This window comes from Entelurus aequoreus, linkage group LG06 (assembly GCF_033978785.1).
Source record: "Entelurus aequoreus isolate RoL-2023_Sb linkage group LG06, RoL_Eaeq_v1.1, whole genome shotgun sequence".
NCBI classification, from domain to species: domain Eukaryota; kingdom Metazoa; phylum Chordata; class Actinopteri; order Syngnathiformes; family Syngnathidae; genus Entelurus; species Entelurus aequoreus.
This window is the reverse complement of record NC_084736.1, coordinates 3,805,989-3,825,599: the sequence shown is the minus strand read 5'-3', so window position 1 is coordinate 3,825,599 and position 19,611 is coordinate 3,805,989. Positions and strand designations below refer to the sequence as shown.

The following is a 19,611-nucleotide window of genomic DNA, read 5'->3' as shown; positions in this document are numbered from 1 at the left end:
TGATCGTGCTGTCACTCTTAATGAAGCGCCCTCTGATTGGCCTTAATAACGGAAAGTCTACTCGTTCTCGATTGGTCGGAAGAACCGGTCAAACCCACTTCTGTGTCACGTGATCAAACCAACATGGCCGCATAATAAGTCCAGTACTATTTTCCATAATGATAAAGGAAGTGGTTAGTGAAGTGGAAGGGTTAGTGTTTGTGATAACGGAGTGATGTGGGAAGAGAGGTACAAATACAAATCATATAGAAAAGAAGATTTAAAAAAGCGGTAAATAATGTTCAAGAAGGGGGGAAAAAAGTTTAAAGTAGCAATGATTGTCACACACACACACACACTAGCTGTGGTGAGACTATCCTCTGCATTTGACCCATGGGGGGTGAGGGGAGCAGTGAGCAGCAGCGGTGGCCGCGCCCGGGAATAATTTTTTGTACAGCTGCGGGTTTAAGATTCTCTGAAAAAGCTAGCATGCTAACTGCTAGCGAACGTGCTGGACATCCAACGGCCCGGCTGCACCAAATGATAATATAAATACATTTAATAAAGTCAAATACAAATAAGGCAACAAGAGAAGTGTCGTACACTTCTCTTGTGTGAAGTCAATTTGTACAGCCGATAAGTGCATCTACATCAACTATATCAGTGTTTTTCAACCTTTTTTTGAGCCAAGGCACATTTTCTGCGTTGTAAAAATGCGGAGGCACACCACCAGTAGAAATCATTAAAAAAACGAAACTCAGTTGACAGTAAAAAGTCGTCGTCACAATTGTTGGATATGACTTTAAAGCATAACCAAGCATGCATCACTAGCTCTTGTCTCAAAGTAGGTGTACTGTCACCACCTGTCACATCACACCCTGACTTATTTGGAGTTTAGTATTTTAGTTCTTGTCTTGCGCTCCTATTTCGGTGGCTTTTTCTCTTTTTTTGGTATTTTCCTGTAGCAGTTTCATGTCTTCCTTTGAGCGATATTTCCCGCATCTACTTTGTTTTAGCAATCAAGAATATTTCAGTTGTTTTTATACTCCTTTGTGGGGACATTGTTGATTGTCATGTCATGTTCGGATGTACTTTGTGGATGCCGTCTTTGCTCCACAGTAAGTCTTTGCTGTCGTCCAGCATTCTGTTTTTGTAGCCAGTTCAGTTTTAGTTTCGTTCTGCATAGCCTTCCCTAAGCTTCAATGCCTTTTCTTAGGGGCACTGACCTTTTGTTTATTTTTGGTTTAAGCATTAGACACCTTTTTACCTGCACCCTGCCTCCCGCTGTTCCCGACATCTACAAAGCAATTAGCTACCTGCTGCCACCTACTGATATGGAAGAGTATTACACGGCTACTCTGCCGAGCTCTAGACAGCACCGACACTCAACAACAACACATCATTTGCAGACTATAATTACTAGTTTGCAAAAAAAATGTTTAACCCAAATAGGTGAAATGAGATAATCTCCCACGGCACACCAGACTGTATCTCACGTGGCGCAGTGGTTGAAAAACACTGATTGATTTAAACTTGTATTAGTAGATTGCACAGTACAGTACATATTCAGTACAATTGACCACTAAAGGGTAACACCCCAATAAGTTTTTCAACTTGTTTAAGTCGGGGTCCACGTTAATCAATTCATGCTAAATTGCACTCGCAAATTGGATTGCACTCAGAAAACATAGGTTACAAAGCATTATATATATATATATTTTTTAAAAAAGACAGGGAATATAGAGTAGAGTTCCACCTCGGTCCACACTCCATGTCAATAGATGGCGCTAATGCGCACCAAAAGGTTGCTCGTCAACCACCAATAAATCAAAGAAGAAGAAGTTTTCTAGTTTTTGATTGGTCGGAAGAGCCGGTCACCCCCACTTCTGCGTCACGTGATCAAACCAACATGGAGACGCTGTCGAGAGCGGCAGGTTTAGTCAGAAAAAGTCTCTCTGCCGCCGCGTCCCCTTTGGCTCTGCACGTCGTGGCGGAGTGTCCGGTGACCAAAGCCAGGGCTTGCGACCTGAAGCTGCCGCACTGCACCGTCAGCACGCCGGTGTTCATGCCGGTGGGTACTCAGGGGACCATGAAGGGGATCACCGCGGACCAGCTGGATGCCCTCGGCTGTCACATATGTCTGGGCAACACCTACCACCTGGGCATGAGGCCGGTAAGATATGTCTGGGCAACACCTACCACCTGGTAGTGGATCTAACATAATAGCGTGAGAGTCCAGTCCATAGTGGATCTAACATAATAGTGTGAGAGTCCAGTCCATAGTGGATCTAACATAATAGTGTGAGAGTCCAGTCCATAGTGGATCTAACATAATAGTGTGAGAGTCCAGTCCATAGTGGATCTAACATAATAGTGTGAGAGTCCAGTCCATAGTGGATCTAACATAATAGTGTGAGAGTCCAGTCCATAGTGGATCTAACATAATAGTGTGAGAGTCCAGTCCATAGTGGATCTAACATAATAGTGAGAGTCCAGTCCATAGTGGATCTAACATAATAGTGTGAGAGTCCAGTCCGTAGTGGATCTAACATAATAGTGGGAGAGTCCAGTCCATAGTGGATCTAACATAATAGTGTGAGAGTCCAGTCCGTAGTGGATCTAACATAATAGTGGGAGAGTCCAGTCCATAGTGGATCTAACATAATAGTGAGAGTCCAGTCCATAGTGGATCTAACATAATAGTGTGAGAGTCCAGTCCATAGTGGATCTAACATAATAGTGTGAGAGTCCAGTCCATAGTGGATGTAACATAATAGTGAGAGTCCAGTCCATAGTGGATCTAACATAATAGTGTGAGAGTCCAGTCCATAGTGGATGTAACATAATAGTGAGAGTCCAGTCCATAGTGGATCTAACATAATAGTGTGAGAGTCCAGTCCATAGTGGATCTAACATAATAGTGTGAGTCCAGTCCATAGTGGATCTAACATAATAGTGTGAGAGTCCAGTCCATAGTGGATCTAACATAATAGTGTGAGAGTCCAGTCCATAGTGGATGTAACATAATAGTGAGAGTCCAGTCCATAGTGGATCTAACATAATAGTGTGAGAGTCCAGTCCATAGTGGATGTAACATAATAGTGAGAGTCCAGTCCGTAGTGGATCTAGCATAATAGTGTGAGAGTCTAGTCCATAGTGGATCTAGCATAATAGTGTGAGAGTCTAGTCCATAGTGGATCTAACATAATATTGTCAGAGTCCAGTCCATAGTGGATCTAACATAATAGTGTGAGAGTCCAGTCCGTAGTGGATCTAACATAATAGTGGGAGAGTCCAGTCCAAAAAAACATAGGTATCTCCAGTAAACAATCTTGTGCTCAATGACAATATTATTATTTCACAAAAAAGAAAAGAAAATGTAATTAATAAAATGAAGAAAAAAAACATAGCTCAAAAGGGTAATGGAAAAAGTATACACTTTTTGAATCCCCCCCCTTTTTTTTTTTTACATAGTTACTGTAACTAATATCCAGTTTCCTCTGAACCACATTGTATACCTTTCATCTGGATCCACATAACTCAATTTGCCCAAAACAATGTGCTTACAATTCTCAACATATCATCATAAGTAAGTCATATATGTCATTCATACTCACATTCTAAATAAGCCTCGACCTCACTATACACAACCAAAATATTACATTTGTACAATTTCTTAAAATGTTCAATGTTTGAAGAGTGTTTGAGTTCGTCACTCAGGCTGTTGCATACTTTCACCCCACAGACTGAGACACCGAAACTTTTCCTTGTGCTAAAGTGCTAAAGTGTGTTATACCCTACATCCCTTTCTCTGAATAAACCTTGAATATTTGCAGGCAATTGATAACTTCTTGCTTCAAACATAATAAGCCCTGTCAAATATTGTACTAATTCAGGATATTTTAATAGTTTTGACCTTAAAAATAGGCTATTTGTGTGCTCCTTGAAGCCCACATTATGGATAATTCTAAGTGCCCCTTTTTGTAAGATTGTTTTTATAATTATTTCCCCAAACTTCTGCACAGTAACTTAAGTAAGGATAAATGAGTGAATAGTGGAGTTTCTGGAGGGATTTTCCATCTCGCTCTTGTCGTGCTTGCATCACAACAACATACCCGTTACAGCGGTTATGCCTCAAAGTGTCTTCATTGTGCATCCACAGGGGCCTGACTTGATTGAAAAGGCCAATGGCTTGCATGGATTCATGAACTGGAAAAGAAACCTTTTAACGGTACGTTTTGAAAGACGAAACCGCTACCTGCGGATAGTTCTGTGCGTCCTAACGTTGTTGTGTTTTTGCTTAAAGGACAGTGGAGGCTTCCAGATGGTGTCTCTCGTCCAACTGTCCGAAGTCACAGAGGAAGGGGTCACGTTTGAGTCCCCCTACGACGGAAAAACTATCCTTCTTAGTCCCGAGAAGTCCATCAGCATACAGAATAGTCTTGGTGCGGTTCAAATGCTTAATTAGGACTGTCTTAACATCCGTCTATCCGTTTTCTTTACAGGTTGTAGTCATTAGGGTTACATGTGTAAATGTGCCGATCAGTATCGGCTGGTTTTCGTAAAAAAGTATGAAAAAGCCCTTTAATCACAAATGCTGTTTCCTTCTGGCTGACAGTGTATGTATGTTTAGTCTCCCAGGTAACAAGCAGCTAGCAGCTAATGATGTGTCTCTACACCAGGGGTCGGCAACCCAAAACGTTGAAAGAGCCATACTGGACCAAAAAACTAATCTGTCTGGAACCGCAAAAAGTGCTTCCAAGATGTGTGTTTCCAAGTTAAAGGAAAGGGCAGGCTGTCTTCTTTTAATAGATTTAATACAATCTTTGGCAAGTTCGGTAATGTTTGCTGTGGTCTGGAACAACTTGGCACACAACTATCTGAAATGCAGCCCATATTACATAAAGATAATGTGTCATGACACTTTGTTTTGATTAGATTTTTAGTAAGGATCCCCATTAGCTGGTTGCCACAACAACCCACTAGTCCACAAACTCAATACAATTACACGTAAAAGCATATAATATAATTAACAATGCAGAAACAAATAAAAGCATCAACAAGCAAACAATTTACAGTCACAGAATATTAATTACCATATAAATATAGCTACACAATACAAAACCAAACAAAAATCGTCAACAAGCAAACTAATTTACAGACTCAGATAAAATATTACTTTTAGGGATGTCCGATAATATCGGCCTGCCGATATTATTGGCCGATAAATGCGTTAAAATGTAATATCGGAAATGATCGGTATCGTTTTTTTAATTATCTGTATCGGTTTTTTTTTCTTTTTTTTTTTTAATTAAATCAACATAAAAAACACAAGATACACTTACAATTAGTGCACCAACCCAAAAAACCTCCCTCCCCCCCATTTCTTTCTGTTATCAATATTGTGGTTCCTACATTATATATCAATATATATCAGAGGTCTCAAACACGCGGCCCGCGGGCCAATTGCGGCCCGCGAGACGTTATTTTGCGGCCCCCACCTTAATATGAAAGTTAAATGTTAGTGCGGCCCGCGAGTTTTAAATGAATGGCGCTTGACAGCGTTGTGTGCGGAGCTGAAGGAATCTACCAATCACAGTGTGGCGAGGGCGTGCCTTGATGGCACTGCCTTGATGGCACTGCCTTAAGTGTCCTCCAGAAACTGTCAACGCATCATCTTTTTCTCCATACAAACAGCGTGCCGGCCCAGACACATGTAGTATGAGGCTTCTGTAGACACACGCAAGTGATTGCAAGACATACTTGAGGAACAGCCATACATGTCACACTGAGGGTGGTCATATTTTATTTTTTAACACTGTTACAAATATGCGCCACACTGTGAACCCACACCAAACAAGAATGACAAACACATTTCGGGAGAACATCCGCACCTAAACACAACATAAACACAACAGGACAAATACCCAGAATCCTTTGCAGCCCTAACTCTTCCGGGCTACAAAAACACCCCCTACCCCCAACCCCGTCTCCTCCCAACCCCGCCCTCCTCAACCCCCCCACATACACCTCAACCCCCCCCTATCTCCCAAATTCGGAGGTCTCAAGGTTGGCAAGTATGCATTGACGTCACTTGCGTGATGCAAGCAGAGAAACATTTTGCCGCTTTTCCACGACACCCGTTCACGCTCTTCCTCCCTCCCTCCCTGCCTCCCTCGCTCGCCCGCCTGCTCGCTCCCGCCCCCGTTGTAAACAGTCCAAGCGGGGAAGACGAGCACTCCGCCGAAGGACTGAGCGACAATACAAAAGTGTGGTGCACTGGACCCCAGCGCTGATACTCCGACAGAGAGTCGCTGGGCGAATCAGACGTGTAACACGTTAGTGGTGATGTTAGCCCGTTCGGGGCTAATTGTGCTACCGTAACTGTAAACTCCACGGTGAGCCCCCCTCCTTCCCCTCCCGTTGGCTCCAGACAGAGACAATTTTTGATGCAATATTTCTTTGTTGAGCATAGGGGCACCCCAACGTGTCTTTCATTTCATTTCATTTTTATTTATCTCCTTCATTGATGTGCATCTTTGATCGATAGACAATTAAACCACAATTATTCAATTATACATTTACACACCAATGCCTGAGAAGGAGCAGGATGAAGAAAAATCGTATATTTTTCTGCCCCCTTCAACATAATACGTAGTCTTACTTAATGATATCATATAAACCAACAAATACATCCAAATATAACGAAAACAAACAAAAAAACACAAGATGTGCAAAACTTCATGATGTACAAACTGAACAAAAAAAACAAAAGTAATATACACCTCACAGGATGATACAAAACAAATACAAAACCAGGCAAAAAATAAGTAAAATAATAAATATAAAGCAAAATGTAAACACTTATGGCTGTCCATATGATCTTATTGTTCTGTCTTTATATAGTTTTTCAATTGGAATATATTTTTACAATCTTTTATCTCATTGTAAAGAGAATTCCATAGTTTAACCCCCACCACTGATATGCACATTTGTTTTAAAGTTGTCCTTGAATACTGATGTTGGAAATGACCTTTTCTTCTATGCTCTTCATTCTCAGAAGTGATGACAAACATTTTTTGTAAATTTGCTGGTAATGTTTTACTTTTAGCCTTAAACATGACACATAACGTCTGTAACTTTACTAGCTCCTGTAATTTCAATAAACCGGAATTAATAAATAATATGTTAGTGTGTTCTAAGTAATCTACTTTATGAATAATCCTTATGGCTCTTTTCTGTAGTTGATACAGAGAAAGTTGCGATGCACAAGGAATACAATTTGAAACATCATTATACAACTAGACATGCTGAGGAGTATGCAAAATACCAGGGAGATGAGAGAGTGAACCGGGTTGCAAATTATAAAACCAGTCTACTGAGGCAACAAGATTTCGTCAAGAAAGCAAGCGAAAAGAGCGATGCAGCAGTCAAAGCTAGCTACATGGTGAGTGAGATGGTTGCTACGGCGGGAAAGCCATTCAAAGAAGGTGAATTCATTAAAAAGTGCATGATAGATTTTTTTTAAGAAATCTTTTTTTGCGGCCCAGCCTCACCCAGTTTCTGCATCCAGTGGCCCCCAGGTAAATTGAGTTTGAGACCCCTGATATATATCAATACAGTCTGCAAGGGATACAGTCCGTAAGCACACATGATTGTGCGTGCTGCTGCTCCACTAATAGTACTAACCTTTAACAGTTCATTTTACTCATTTTCATTAATTACTAGTTTCTATGTAACTGTTTTTATATTGTTGTACTTTCTTTTTTATTCAAGAAAATGTTTTTAATTTATTTATCTTATTTTACTAATTTTTTTGAAAAGTACCTTATCTTCACCATACCTGGTTGTCCAAATTAGGCATAATAATGTGTTAATTCCACGACTGCATATATCGGTTGACATCGGTATCGGTTGATATCGGTATCGGTAATTAAAGAGTTGGACAATATCGGAATATCGGATATCGGCAAAAAGCCATTATCGGACATCCCTAGTCATGACACTTTGTTTTGATTAGATTTTTATTAAGGATCCCCATTAGCTGGTTGCCACAACAACCCACTAGTCCACAAACTCAATACAATTACAAGTAAAAGCATATAATTATACTTAACAATACAGAAACAAATAAAAGCATCAACAAGCAAACAATTTACAGTCACAGAATATTAATTACCATATAAATATAACTACACAATACAAAACCAAACAAAAATCGTCAACAAGCAAACTAATTTACAGAATCAAGATAAAATATTACTTTCCTTTTAAAAACCTGTTTACTTTCAATGCCGGTGAGAATTCGAGGCAGGTTATTCCGGAGCGATACAGATCTATAAATAAAAGATTTCCACAAAGCATTCTTCCTGGGACGGGGGAGTACAAAATGACCCTCACTAGTCGCCCTGGTATTGTGATTACGCATAGTGCTACTGTAAACTGTACACAATTTATATTTGCATGTAGACATGCAAATATAAATTATATAGAAAGAGGATACAAGTAAAGGATATTAAATGAGCGCAAATATAGCTACAAATGAGGCATAATGATGCAATATGTACATGCAGCTAGCCTAAATAGCATGTTAGCATCGATTAGCTTGCAGTCATGCACTGACCAAACATGCCTGATTAGCACTCCAACAAGTCAATGACCCCAACAAAGCTCACCTTTGTGCATTCACGCACAGTATACAACATTTGATGGACAAAATTAGACAAAGGAGTGGAAGATTGTACATGTCAACAAACTTTTGCGTCGTGGACCCCGACTTAAACAAGTTGAAAAACGTATTGGGGTGTTACCATTTAGTGGTCAATTGTAGGCAATATGTACTGTACTGTGCGCTCTACTAATAAAAGTTTCAATCAATCAATCAATCAAAAAGTCACAGTCCACACTATGGTGAGTTCAAGAACCGCCGAAATTAGTAAGGACAAAATGAATAGTGTCATCAGTGAAGCATACACACCAACATATTCAACAGTGGTAGTTCTAACAATTGGGAAGGTTTGTGTCATGTTTGTCCTCAAACAAAAAGCATACTAAAACAAAAAAAATATTTTTCCCCCATCTTTTTCCATTTTCAACCCTTTTTAAAAAAATCCTCCAGGGAGCCACTAGGGCGGCACTAAAGAGCGGGAAAATAAATTGCATTTCTTAGTTTTTTAAAGGGGAACTGCACTTGTTTAGGAATGTTGCCTATCATTCGCCATCCTTACGTTAGGCGAGCACACACAGGTTTTTCTTTTCCTATGCATTCTAAATCACAAGTAAACGCTAGCAAAAGTCAGCTTTTAGTGGAGCTCCATTCCACTTATAAAGCGCTCTGAAAAACCTCCAATGTTTTATAGACACACTGTAAGTATATATGTAACATAGTCACATTCATAACATGTAATATTTACGTATTTTGCTCATTATTCAGTATAAATTTCACAAATGCATCACAATGTTTGTTTTTCCCAACAACAACAACAACAAATATAAATCATGCAGACATCACGAGTGCCAAAAAGGATTACTTCGGGACAAATGATGATCCAGAACCATACATTTTCCAGCCTGAAAATAAGCTTCAGAAGCTGTGTGCTAAACAGATCCAGATATGCAAACTACGCACATGATCAAACAATCACTTACAGTGCAATATCTGCTCTCACCGGGATGCCAAAAGATGGGATATTCATGTATTTTCATTCAGATAAAAAAATTAATCCAAGCGTTTTTTTCTTGCCATCTCCAAGTCTATAAATTGGATGTCAAAGTTTACAAACTTCTCAGTTTCTGCCCTCATCCTTCTACTATCCAGGTGAGAGGCATGATATGTAATCTAGAATTAACTTCCACCAAGGCGTTGCAGCAGCTAACCGGCTCAATATGTCAATATAGCAGCATTAGCTTGTTAGCTCTGTGTGATCACGGCGCCGCTAAAAGTAGTTCCTCAGCGTTAGTGCTTGTAATAACAAAAACACTTGGTTGATATTCAGGTCAACGGTTGTAAATTGAGTATTGTTGGCGGCTTTTTGGGCGCATTAGAGTACCATATTTTCCGCACTATGAGGCGCACCGGATTATAAGGCGCACCTTCAATGAATGGCGCATAGAATAGACGCTCCAGTAGAGGCTGGGGTTACGTTATGCATCCCGTAGTTGCGAGACCTGTTGTGGCTCAATATTGGTCCATATATAAGGCGCACCGGATTATAAGGCGCACTGTCAGCTTTTGAGAAAATTGGAGGTTTTTAGGTGCGCCTTATAGTGCGGAAAATACGGTACTTAGAATGCATAAAAATAAACGTGTTTTTATGTTCCATAGACATTGTGAATGATAGGCAAAATTCCCTTCACACTGCAAAAAGTCAGTGTTCAAAAACAAGAAAAAAAATATATACAAATTAGGGTTATTTTATTTGAACTAAGCAAAATTATTTTCCAATAGAACTAGAAGATTTGGCTTGTCAAGACTTTCCAAAACAAGTAAAATTAGCTAACCTCAATGAACCCAAAAATACCTTAAAATAAGTATATTCTCACTAATAACAAGTGCACTTTTCTTGGTAGAAAAAAAAAGGAGAGACTTTTTTGCTCAAAATGTTGAAAAATATTCTTACATTAAGTAAATGCTGGTGCCATTATCATGACATAATGATATGCGCTCGGCATCATCATTTTTTAAGAAATGATGACTTTAAAAAAGTAGTTTTCTACTTGTGAGTGTTGATGACACAGCTTTGCAACAGTTGATATTCTAGTTTCAAGCATGTTTTACTCAATATAGCTCATCACATCTCAGCAACAAGCTGTAATATCTTACTGAGATCATTTAGGAGCAAAACAAGTAAAACACTAACATAAAATCTGCTTAAGCAAATATCACCCTTATTTGAGATATTTCATCTTACTTAGATTTCACTTTTTGCAGTGTAGGTATCATTATCAAGAAGCATTATCACTGGAGGAGAGGCATATTATTATCTATGTTTTCTTCTAGGGTCGGACATCATGATGCAGTTGGACGACGTGGTGAGCAGCACGGTGACGGGGCCGCGTGTGGAGGAAGCCATGCACAGGTCCATCCGCTGGTTGGATCGCTGCATAGCGGCCAATAAAAACCCAGACAGACAGAACCTCTTTGCCATCATCCAGGGTGGGCTGAACGCCGGGCTTCGGAAAACCTGTCTTGACGGTACTAATTCTTATTTCTTCTTAAGACGAATTTGAGAGCGAGCTGCAACGAACGCTTCGTCCATCCACGGTGCGAAGCCGCTTCTAAAATAGTCATTCTCATCACTATTATGGAAAATGAACTAAGTTTCTTGTATTTTAACTGCACCTAACAGAGTTGCCACCTGTAATGTCATCATGCTCTCATGTTTGATGACAAGAAAGTGTTTTATTCTGTTCTATTTTATGACGCACTCTATTCTAAGTAGCATTATCACTGGAGGATGAGAGGAAAAGGAATAGCTAAGCATGCTACACACACTATCAGTATATAATAGTAAGAGTCCAGTCCATAGTGGATCTAACATAATAGTGTGAGAGTCCAGTCCATAGTGGATCTAACATAATAGTGTGAGAGTCCAGTCCATAGTGGATCTAACATAATAGTGTGAGAGTCCAGTCCATAGTGGATCTAACATAATAGTGTGAGAGTCCAGTCCATAGTGGATCTAACATAATAGTGTGAGAGTCCAGTCCATAGTGGATCTAACATAATAGTGTGAGAGTCCAGTCCATAGTGGATCTAACATAATAGTGTGAGAGTCCAGTCCATAGTGGATCTAACATAATAGTGTGAGAGTCCAGTCCATAGTGGATCTAACATAATAGTGTGAGAGTCCAGTCCATAGTGGATCTAACATAATAGTGTGAGAGTGCAGTCCATAGTGGATCTAACATAATAGTGTGAGAGTCCAGTCCATAGTGGATCTAACATAATAGTGTGAGAGTCCAGTCCATAGTGGATCTAACATAATAGTGTGAGAGTGCAGTCCATAGTGGATCTAACATAATAGTGTGAGAGTCCAGTCCATAGTGGACCTAACATAATAGTGTGAGAGTCCAGTCCATAGTGGATCTAACATAATAGTGTGAGAGTGCAGTCCATAGTGGATCTAACATAATAGTGTGAGAGTGCAGTCCATAGTGGATCTAACATAATAGTGTGAGAGTCCAGTCCATAGTGGATATAACATAATAGTGTGAGAGTCCAGTCCATAGTGGATCTAACATAATAGTGTGAGAGTCCAGTCCATAGTGGATCTAACATAATAGTGAGAGAGTCCAGTCCATAGTGGATCTAACATAATAGTGTGAGAGTCCAGTCCATAGTGGATCTAACATAATAGTGTGAGAGTCCAGTCCATAGTGGATCTAACATAATAGTGTGAGAGTCCAGTCCATAGTGGATCTAACATAATAGTGTGAGAGTGCAGTCCATAGTGGATCTAACATAATAGTGTGAGAGTCCAGTCCATAGTGGATCTAACATAATAGTGTGAGAGTCCAGTCCATAGTGGATCTAACATAATAGTGTGAGAGTCCAGTCCATAGTGGATCTAACATAATAGTGTGAGAGTCCGGTCCATGCTTCTTCCTACTCCATTTAGGACATGTAATGAGAAATGAAAATATGTGTATAATGTGATGTGTTATATTGACATGTTGTACATGGTCAAAATAAAACTCCACTCAACATGAGAGACTTGGTAAAACAGTGAGCGTGATAAATGTTAATAGTCAAGCTATGTCTTGCAGAGATGACTAAACGGGACGTCCCTGGTTTTGCCATCGGAGGTCTAAGCGGAGGCGAAGAGAAGGACGACTTCTGGAGGATGGTGACCCTCAGCACGGACCACCTCCCTCGGGAAAAGCCTCGCTACCTGATGGGCGTCGGGTACGGGAGCAATTGAAGCGATTAGGTCTCCTCCGTGAACTGACCTGAGATCTGTGTTGCAGATACGCTGTGGATCTGGTGGTGTGCGTGGCTCTGGGATGCGATATGTTCGACTGCGTGTTTCCCACCCGGACCGCCGTAAGATCTCTCAAGCTTCCACAAAATGTCTCTCACACTTCCTGACGGCTGTCTGCTTTCAGAGGTTCGGCTCCGCGCTGGTGCCCTGGGGGTCCCTGCAGGTAAAACAGAAGCAGTACGCCAAGGACTTCCAGCCCATAGACCCCGACTGCCAGTGTCCCACGTGCAAAAGGTGACTTGAACACGACAAGTTCATAGCAAACAACTGAGAACTTTCTCAAGGCACAATTTAAAAGGGGTAATTTTTGTCTACATTTAAAACACATCCTTGTGGTCTACATCAGTGGTCCCCAACCTTTTTGTAGCTGCGGACCGGTCAACGCTTGAAAATTTGTCCCACGGACCGGTGGGGGAGGAGGGGGGGTGTATATAATTTTTTTTTTTTTTTTAATTTTTTTAATTTTTTTTTTTTTTTTTACATAAATAAATACAATCATGTGTGCTTACGGACTGTATCCCTGCAGGCTGTATTGATCTATATTGATATAGAATGTATATATTGTGTTTTTTATGTTGATTTCATTAAAAAAAAAAAATATATATATACATATATATATATTTTTTTTAATTCTTGTGTGGCCCGGTACCACTGGTCTACATAACATGTGACAGTGGTTCTTTGGACAAAATGTTGCATAGATGATGTTTTACAGACCGTTTGCACGTCTTTAGTTTGCATGTTTAAAAAAAAAAAAGGTTATACATTTTATAAATGTTTTGCTTTTTTTTTAGCTAATTTCATAGGCACACACCTAAGAGTTATCATTTGGTACATAACACATGCTAACTTTTAGCATGCTAACTAGAAATGTCCGATAATATCGGTCTGCCGATATTATCGGCCGATAAATGCGTTAAAATGTAATATCGGAAATTATCGGTATCGTTTTTTTTATTATCAGTATCGTTTTTGTTTGTTTGTTTTTTTTGTTTTTTTTTATTAAATCCACATAAAAAACACAAGATACACTTACAATTAGTGCACCAACCCAAAAAACCTCCCTCCCCCATTTACACTCATTCACACAAAAGGGTTGTTTCTTTCTGTTATTAATATTCTGCTTCCTACATTATATATCAATATATATCAATACAGTCTGCAAGGGATACAGTCCGTAAGCACACATGATTGTGCGTGCTGCTGCTCCACTAATAATACTAACCTTTAACAGTTAATTTTACACATTTTCATTCATTACTAGTTTCTATGTAACTGTTTTTATATTGTTTTACTTTCTTTTTTATTCAAGAAAATGTTTTTAATTTATTTATCTTATTTTATTTGATTCATTTTTTTAAAAAGTACCTTATCTTCACCATACCTGGTTGTCCAAATTAGACATAATAATGTGTTAATTCCACGACTGTATATATCGGTTGATATCGGTATCGGTTGATATCGGTATCGGTAATTAAAGAGTTGGACAATATCGGCATATCGGATATCGGCAAAAAGCCATTATCGGACATCCCTAATGCTAACTTTTTCAGCCAATTTTGTGTACGCCTCTGAGTCACACAACTTGGTATTTGACTCAATCTGTTTGGATGCTAACTTTTTTTTGCCAATTTTTTCATGTGCACACCTGAGGCATATAACTTGCACTGCAAAAAGTCAGTGTTCAAAAACAAGAAAAAAAAATACAAAAATGAGGGGTATTTTATTTGAACTAAGCACAATGATCTGCCAATAGAACAAGAAAATTTGGCTTGTCAAGACTTTCCAAAACAAGCTAAATTAGCTAACATCAATGAACCCAAAAATAGCTTAAAATAAGTATATTCTCACTAATAACAAATGCACTTTTCTTGGTAGAAAAAAAAAAGACCTTTTTGCTCAATATGTTGAAAAATATTCTTAAGTTAAGTAAATGCTAGTGCCATTATCTTGACTTAATGATATGCGCTCGGCATTACATTTCTTGAAACCAGCAAACTTATACTAAAAACTAATTTATTGTTCTTAATGGAAAGGCAACAAGGCAAGCGCTTGTTACTCTCGGGGTCTCCTAGCCGCTCAGGTGAATCATATGGTCTAAAAATACATTTGTCCAGTATATATATATAATGTAGTAACAGACACCTTCATAAAAATATGTAATATGTACAATATACACACTGCAAGTATGTATATAATGTAGTAACAGACACCTTCATAACAATATGTAATATGTACAATATATACACTGCAAGTATATATATAATGTAGTAACAGACACCTTCATAACAATATGTAATATGTACAATATACACAATGCAAGTATATATATAATGTAGTAACAGACACCTTCATAACAATATGTAATATGTACAATATACACACTGCAAGTATATATATAATGTAGTAACAGACACCTTCATAACAATATGTAATATGTACAATATACACACTGCAAGTATATATATAATGTAGTAACAGACACCTTCATAACAATATGTAATATGTACAATATACACACTGCAAGTATATATATAATGTAGTAACAGACACCTTCATAACAATATGTAATATGTACAATATACACACTGCAAGTATATATATAATGTAGTAACAGACACCTTCATAACAATATGTAATATGTACAATATACACACTGCAAGTATATATATAATGTAGTAACAGACACCTTCATAACAATATGTAATATGTACAATATACACACTGCAAGTATATATATATATAATGTAGTAACAGACACCTTCATAACAATATGTAATATGTACAATATACACACTGCAAGTATATATATAATGTAGTAACAGACACCTTCATAACAATATGTAATATGTACAATATACACACTGCAAGTATGTATATAATGTAGTAACAGACACCTTCATAACAATATGTAATATGTACAATATACACAATGCAAGTATATATATAATGTAGTAACAGACACCTTCATAACAATATGTAATATGTACAATATACACACTGCAAGTATATATATAATGTAGTAACAGACACCTTCATAACAATATGTAATATGTACAATATACACACTGCAAGTATGTATATAATGTAGTAACAGACACCTTCATAACAATATGTAATATGTACAATATACACACTGCAAGTATATATATATATAATGTAGTAACAGACACCTTCATAACAATATGTAATATGTACAATATGCACACTGCAAGTATATATATAATGTAGTAACAGACACCTTCATAACAATATGTAATATGTACAATATACACACTGCAAGTATATATATAATGTAGTAACAGACACCTTCATAACAATATGTAATATGTACAATATACACACTGCAAGTATGTATATAATGTAGTAACAGACACCTTCATAACAATATGTAATATGTACAATATACACACTGCAAGTATGTATATAATGTAGTAACAGACACCTTCATAACAATATGTAATATGTACAATATACACACTGCAGGTATATATATAATGTAGTAACAGAAACCTTCATAACAATATGTAATATGTACAATATACACACTGCAAGTATATATATAATGTAGTAACAGACACCTTCATAACAATATGTAATATGTACAATATACACACTGCAAGTATGTATATAATGTAGTAACAGACACCTTCATAACAATATGTAATATGTACAATATACACACTGCAAGTATATATATAATGTAGTAACAGACACCTTCATAACAATATGTAATATGTACAATATACACACTGCAAGTATATATATAATGTAGTAACAGACACCTTCATAACAATATGTAATATGTACAATATACACACTGCAAGTATGTATATAATGTAGTAACAGACACCTTCATAACAATATGTAATATGTACAATATACACACTGCAAGTATGTATATAATGTAGTAACAGACACCTTCATAACAATATGTAATATGTACAATATACACACTGCAGGTATATATATAATGTAGTAACAGAAACCTTCATAACAATATGTAATATGTACAATATACACACTGCAAGTATATATATAATGTAGTAACAGACACCTTCATAACAATATGTAATATGTACAATATATACACTGCAAGTATATATATAATGTAGTAACAGACACCTTCATAACAATATGTAATATGTACAATATACACACTGCAAGTATGTATATAATGTAGTAACAGACACCTTCATAACAATATGTAATATGTACAATATACACACTGCAAGTATGTATATAATGTAGTAACAGACACCTTCATAACAATATGTAATATGTACAATATACACACTGCAGGTATATATATAATGTAGTAACAGAAACCTTCATAACAATATGTAATATGTACAATATACACACTGCAAGTATATATATAATGTAGTAACAGACACCTTCATAACAATATGTAATATGTACAATATACACACTGCAAGTATGTATATAATGTAGTAACAGACACCTTCATAACAATATGTAATATGTACAATATACACACTGCAAGTATGTATATAATGTAGTAACAGACACCTTCATAACAATATGTAATATGTACAATATACACACTGCAGGTATATATATAATGTAGTAACAGAAACCTTCATAACAATATGTAATATGTACAATATACACACTGCAAGTATATATATAATGTAGTAACAGACACCTTCATAACAATATGTAATATGTACAATATACACACTGCAAGTATATATATAATGTAGTAACAGACACCTTCATAACAATATGTAATATGTACAATATACACACTGCAGGTATATATATAATGTAGTAACAGAAACCTTCATAACAATATGTAATATGTACAATATACACACTGCAAGTATATATATCATGTAGTAACAGACACCTTCATAACAATAGGTAATATGTACAATATACACACTGCAAGTATATATATAATGTAGTAACAGACACCTTCATAACAATATGTAATATGTACAATATACACACTGCAGGTATATATATAATGTAGTAACAGAAACCTTCATAACAATATGTAATATGTACAATATACACACTGCAAGTATGTATATAATGTAGTAACAGACACCTTCATAACAATAGGTAATATGTACAATATACACACTGCAAGTATATATATAATGTAGTAACAGACACCTTCATAACAATATGTAATATGTACAATATACACACTGCAAGTATATATATATATAATGTAGTAACAGACACCTTCATAACAATATGTAATATGTACAATATACACACTGCAAGTATATATATAATGTAGTAACAGACACCTTCATAACAATATGTAATATGTACAATATACACACTGCAAGTATATATATAATGTAGTAACAGACACCTTCATAACAATATGTAATATGTACAATATACACACTGCAAGTATATATATAATGTAGTAACAGACACCTTCATAACAATATGTAATATGTACAATATACACACTGCAAGTATATATATAATGTAGTAACTGAGAGCGAGGGTGGTGAATTGTCTTGCCCAAGGACACAGCTGCCGGGACTAGGATGGCTGAAACCGGAATCAAACCAGAAACACTCAAGTCGCTGGATGGCCGCTCTACCATCTGAGCCACGCCCTCCCTATATTGATATAAATTGATAAATAATGCTGCTTCCTTTTCTGTCTTCTGTTCCAGACACAGTCGGGCATACCTGCACGCCCTCTTTAAGAGCGACACGGCAGCCATGCATCACGTCACCATCCACAATATCGCCTACCAGGTAACTATAGTAACCATCCAGCAACCACTACATAACCAACTATGAAACCTCTCAAGTTGTATTAACTATAGTAACCATCCAGCAACCACTACATAACCAACTATGAAACCTCTCAAGTTGTATTAACTATAGTAACCATCCAACAACCACTACATAACCTACTATGAAACATCTCAAGTTGTATTAACTATAGTAACCATCCAACAACCACTACATAACCTACTATGAAACCTCTCAAGTTGTATTAACTATAGTAACCATCCAGCAACCACTACATAACCTACTATGAAACCTCTCAAGTTGTATTAACTATAGTAACCATCCAACAACCACTACATAACCTACTATGAAACATCTCAAGTTGTATTAACTATAGTAACCATCCAGCAACCACTACATAACCTACTATGAAACCTCTCAAGTTGTATTAACTATAGTAACCATCCAGCAACCACTACATAACCAACTATGAAACCTCTCAAGTTGTATTAACTATAGTAACCATCCAACAACCACTACATAACCAACTATGAAACCTCTCAAGTTGTATTAACTATAGTAGCCATCCAGCAACCACTACATAACCAACTATGAAACCTCTCAAGTTGTATTAACTATAGTAACCATCCAGCAACCACTACATAACCTACTATGAAACCTCTCAAGTTGTATTAACTATAGTAACCATCCAGCAACCACTACATAACCAACTATGAAACCTCTCAAGTTGTATTAACTATAGTAACCATCCAGCAACCACTACATAACCTACTATGAAACCTCTCAAGTTGTATTAACTATAGTAACCATCCAGCAACCACTACATAACCTACTATGAAACCTCTCAAGTTGTATTAACTATAGTAACCATCCAGCAACCACTACATAACCTACTA

At 37.2% G+C, this 19,611-nt stretch overlaps 1 protein-coding gene across 2 annotated transcripts in view; it reads left to right on the top strand.

The window, feature by feature from the left end:
* The first annotated feature begins 1,849 nt into the window (after positions 1-1,849).
* Positions 1,850-19,611, top strand: part of qtrt1 (queuine tRNA-ribosyltransferase 1) — a 40,701-nt gene continuing 22,939 nt past the window's right edge. For both annotated transcript variants that reach the window (XM_062049872.1, XM_062049871.1), the window contains exons 1-8: positions 1,850-2,152; positions 4,142-4,210; positions 4,286-4,424; positions 10,979-11,173; positions 12,748-12,886; positions 12,949-13,024; positions 13,087-13,196; positions 18,631-18,715. In XM_062049872.1, coding sequence (XP_061905856.1) covers positions 1,889-2,152; positions 4,142-4,210; positions 4,286-4,424; positions 10,979-11,173; positions 12,748-12,886; positions 12,949-13,024; positions 13,087-13,196; positions 18,631-18,715 — 1,077 coding nt within the window. In that variant the 5' untranslated portion in view covers positions 1,850-1,888. The remainder of the gene's footprint in view (positions 2,153-4,141; positions 4,211-4,285; positions 4,425-10,978; positions 11,174-12,747; positions 12,887-12,948; positions 13,025-13,086; positions 13,197-18,630; positions 18,716-19,611) is intronic.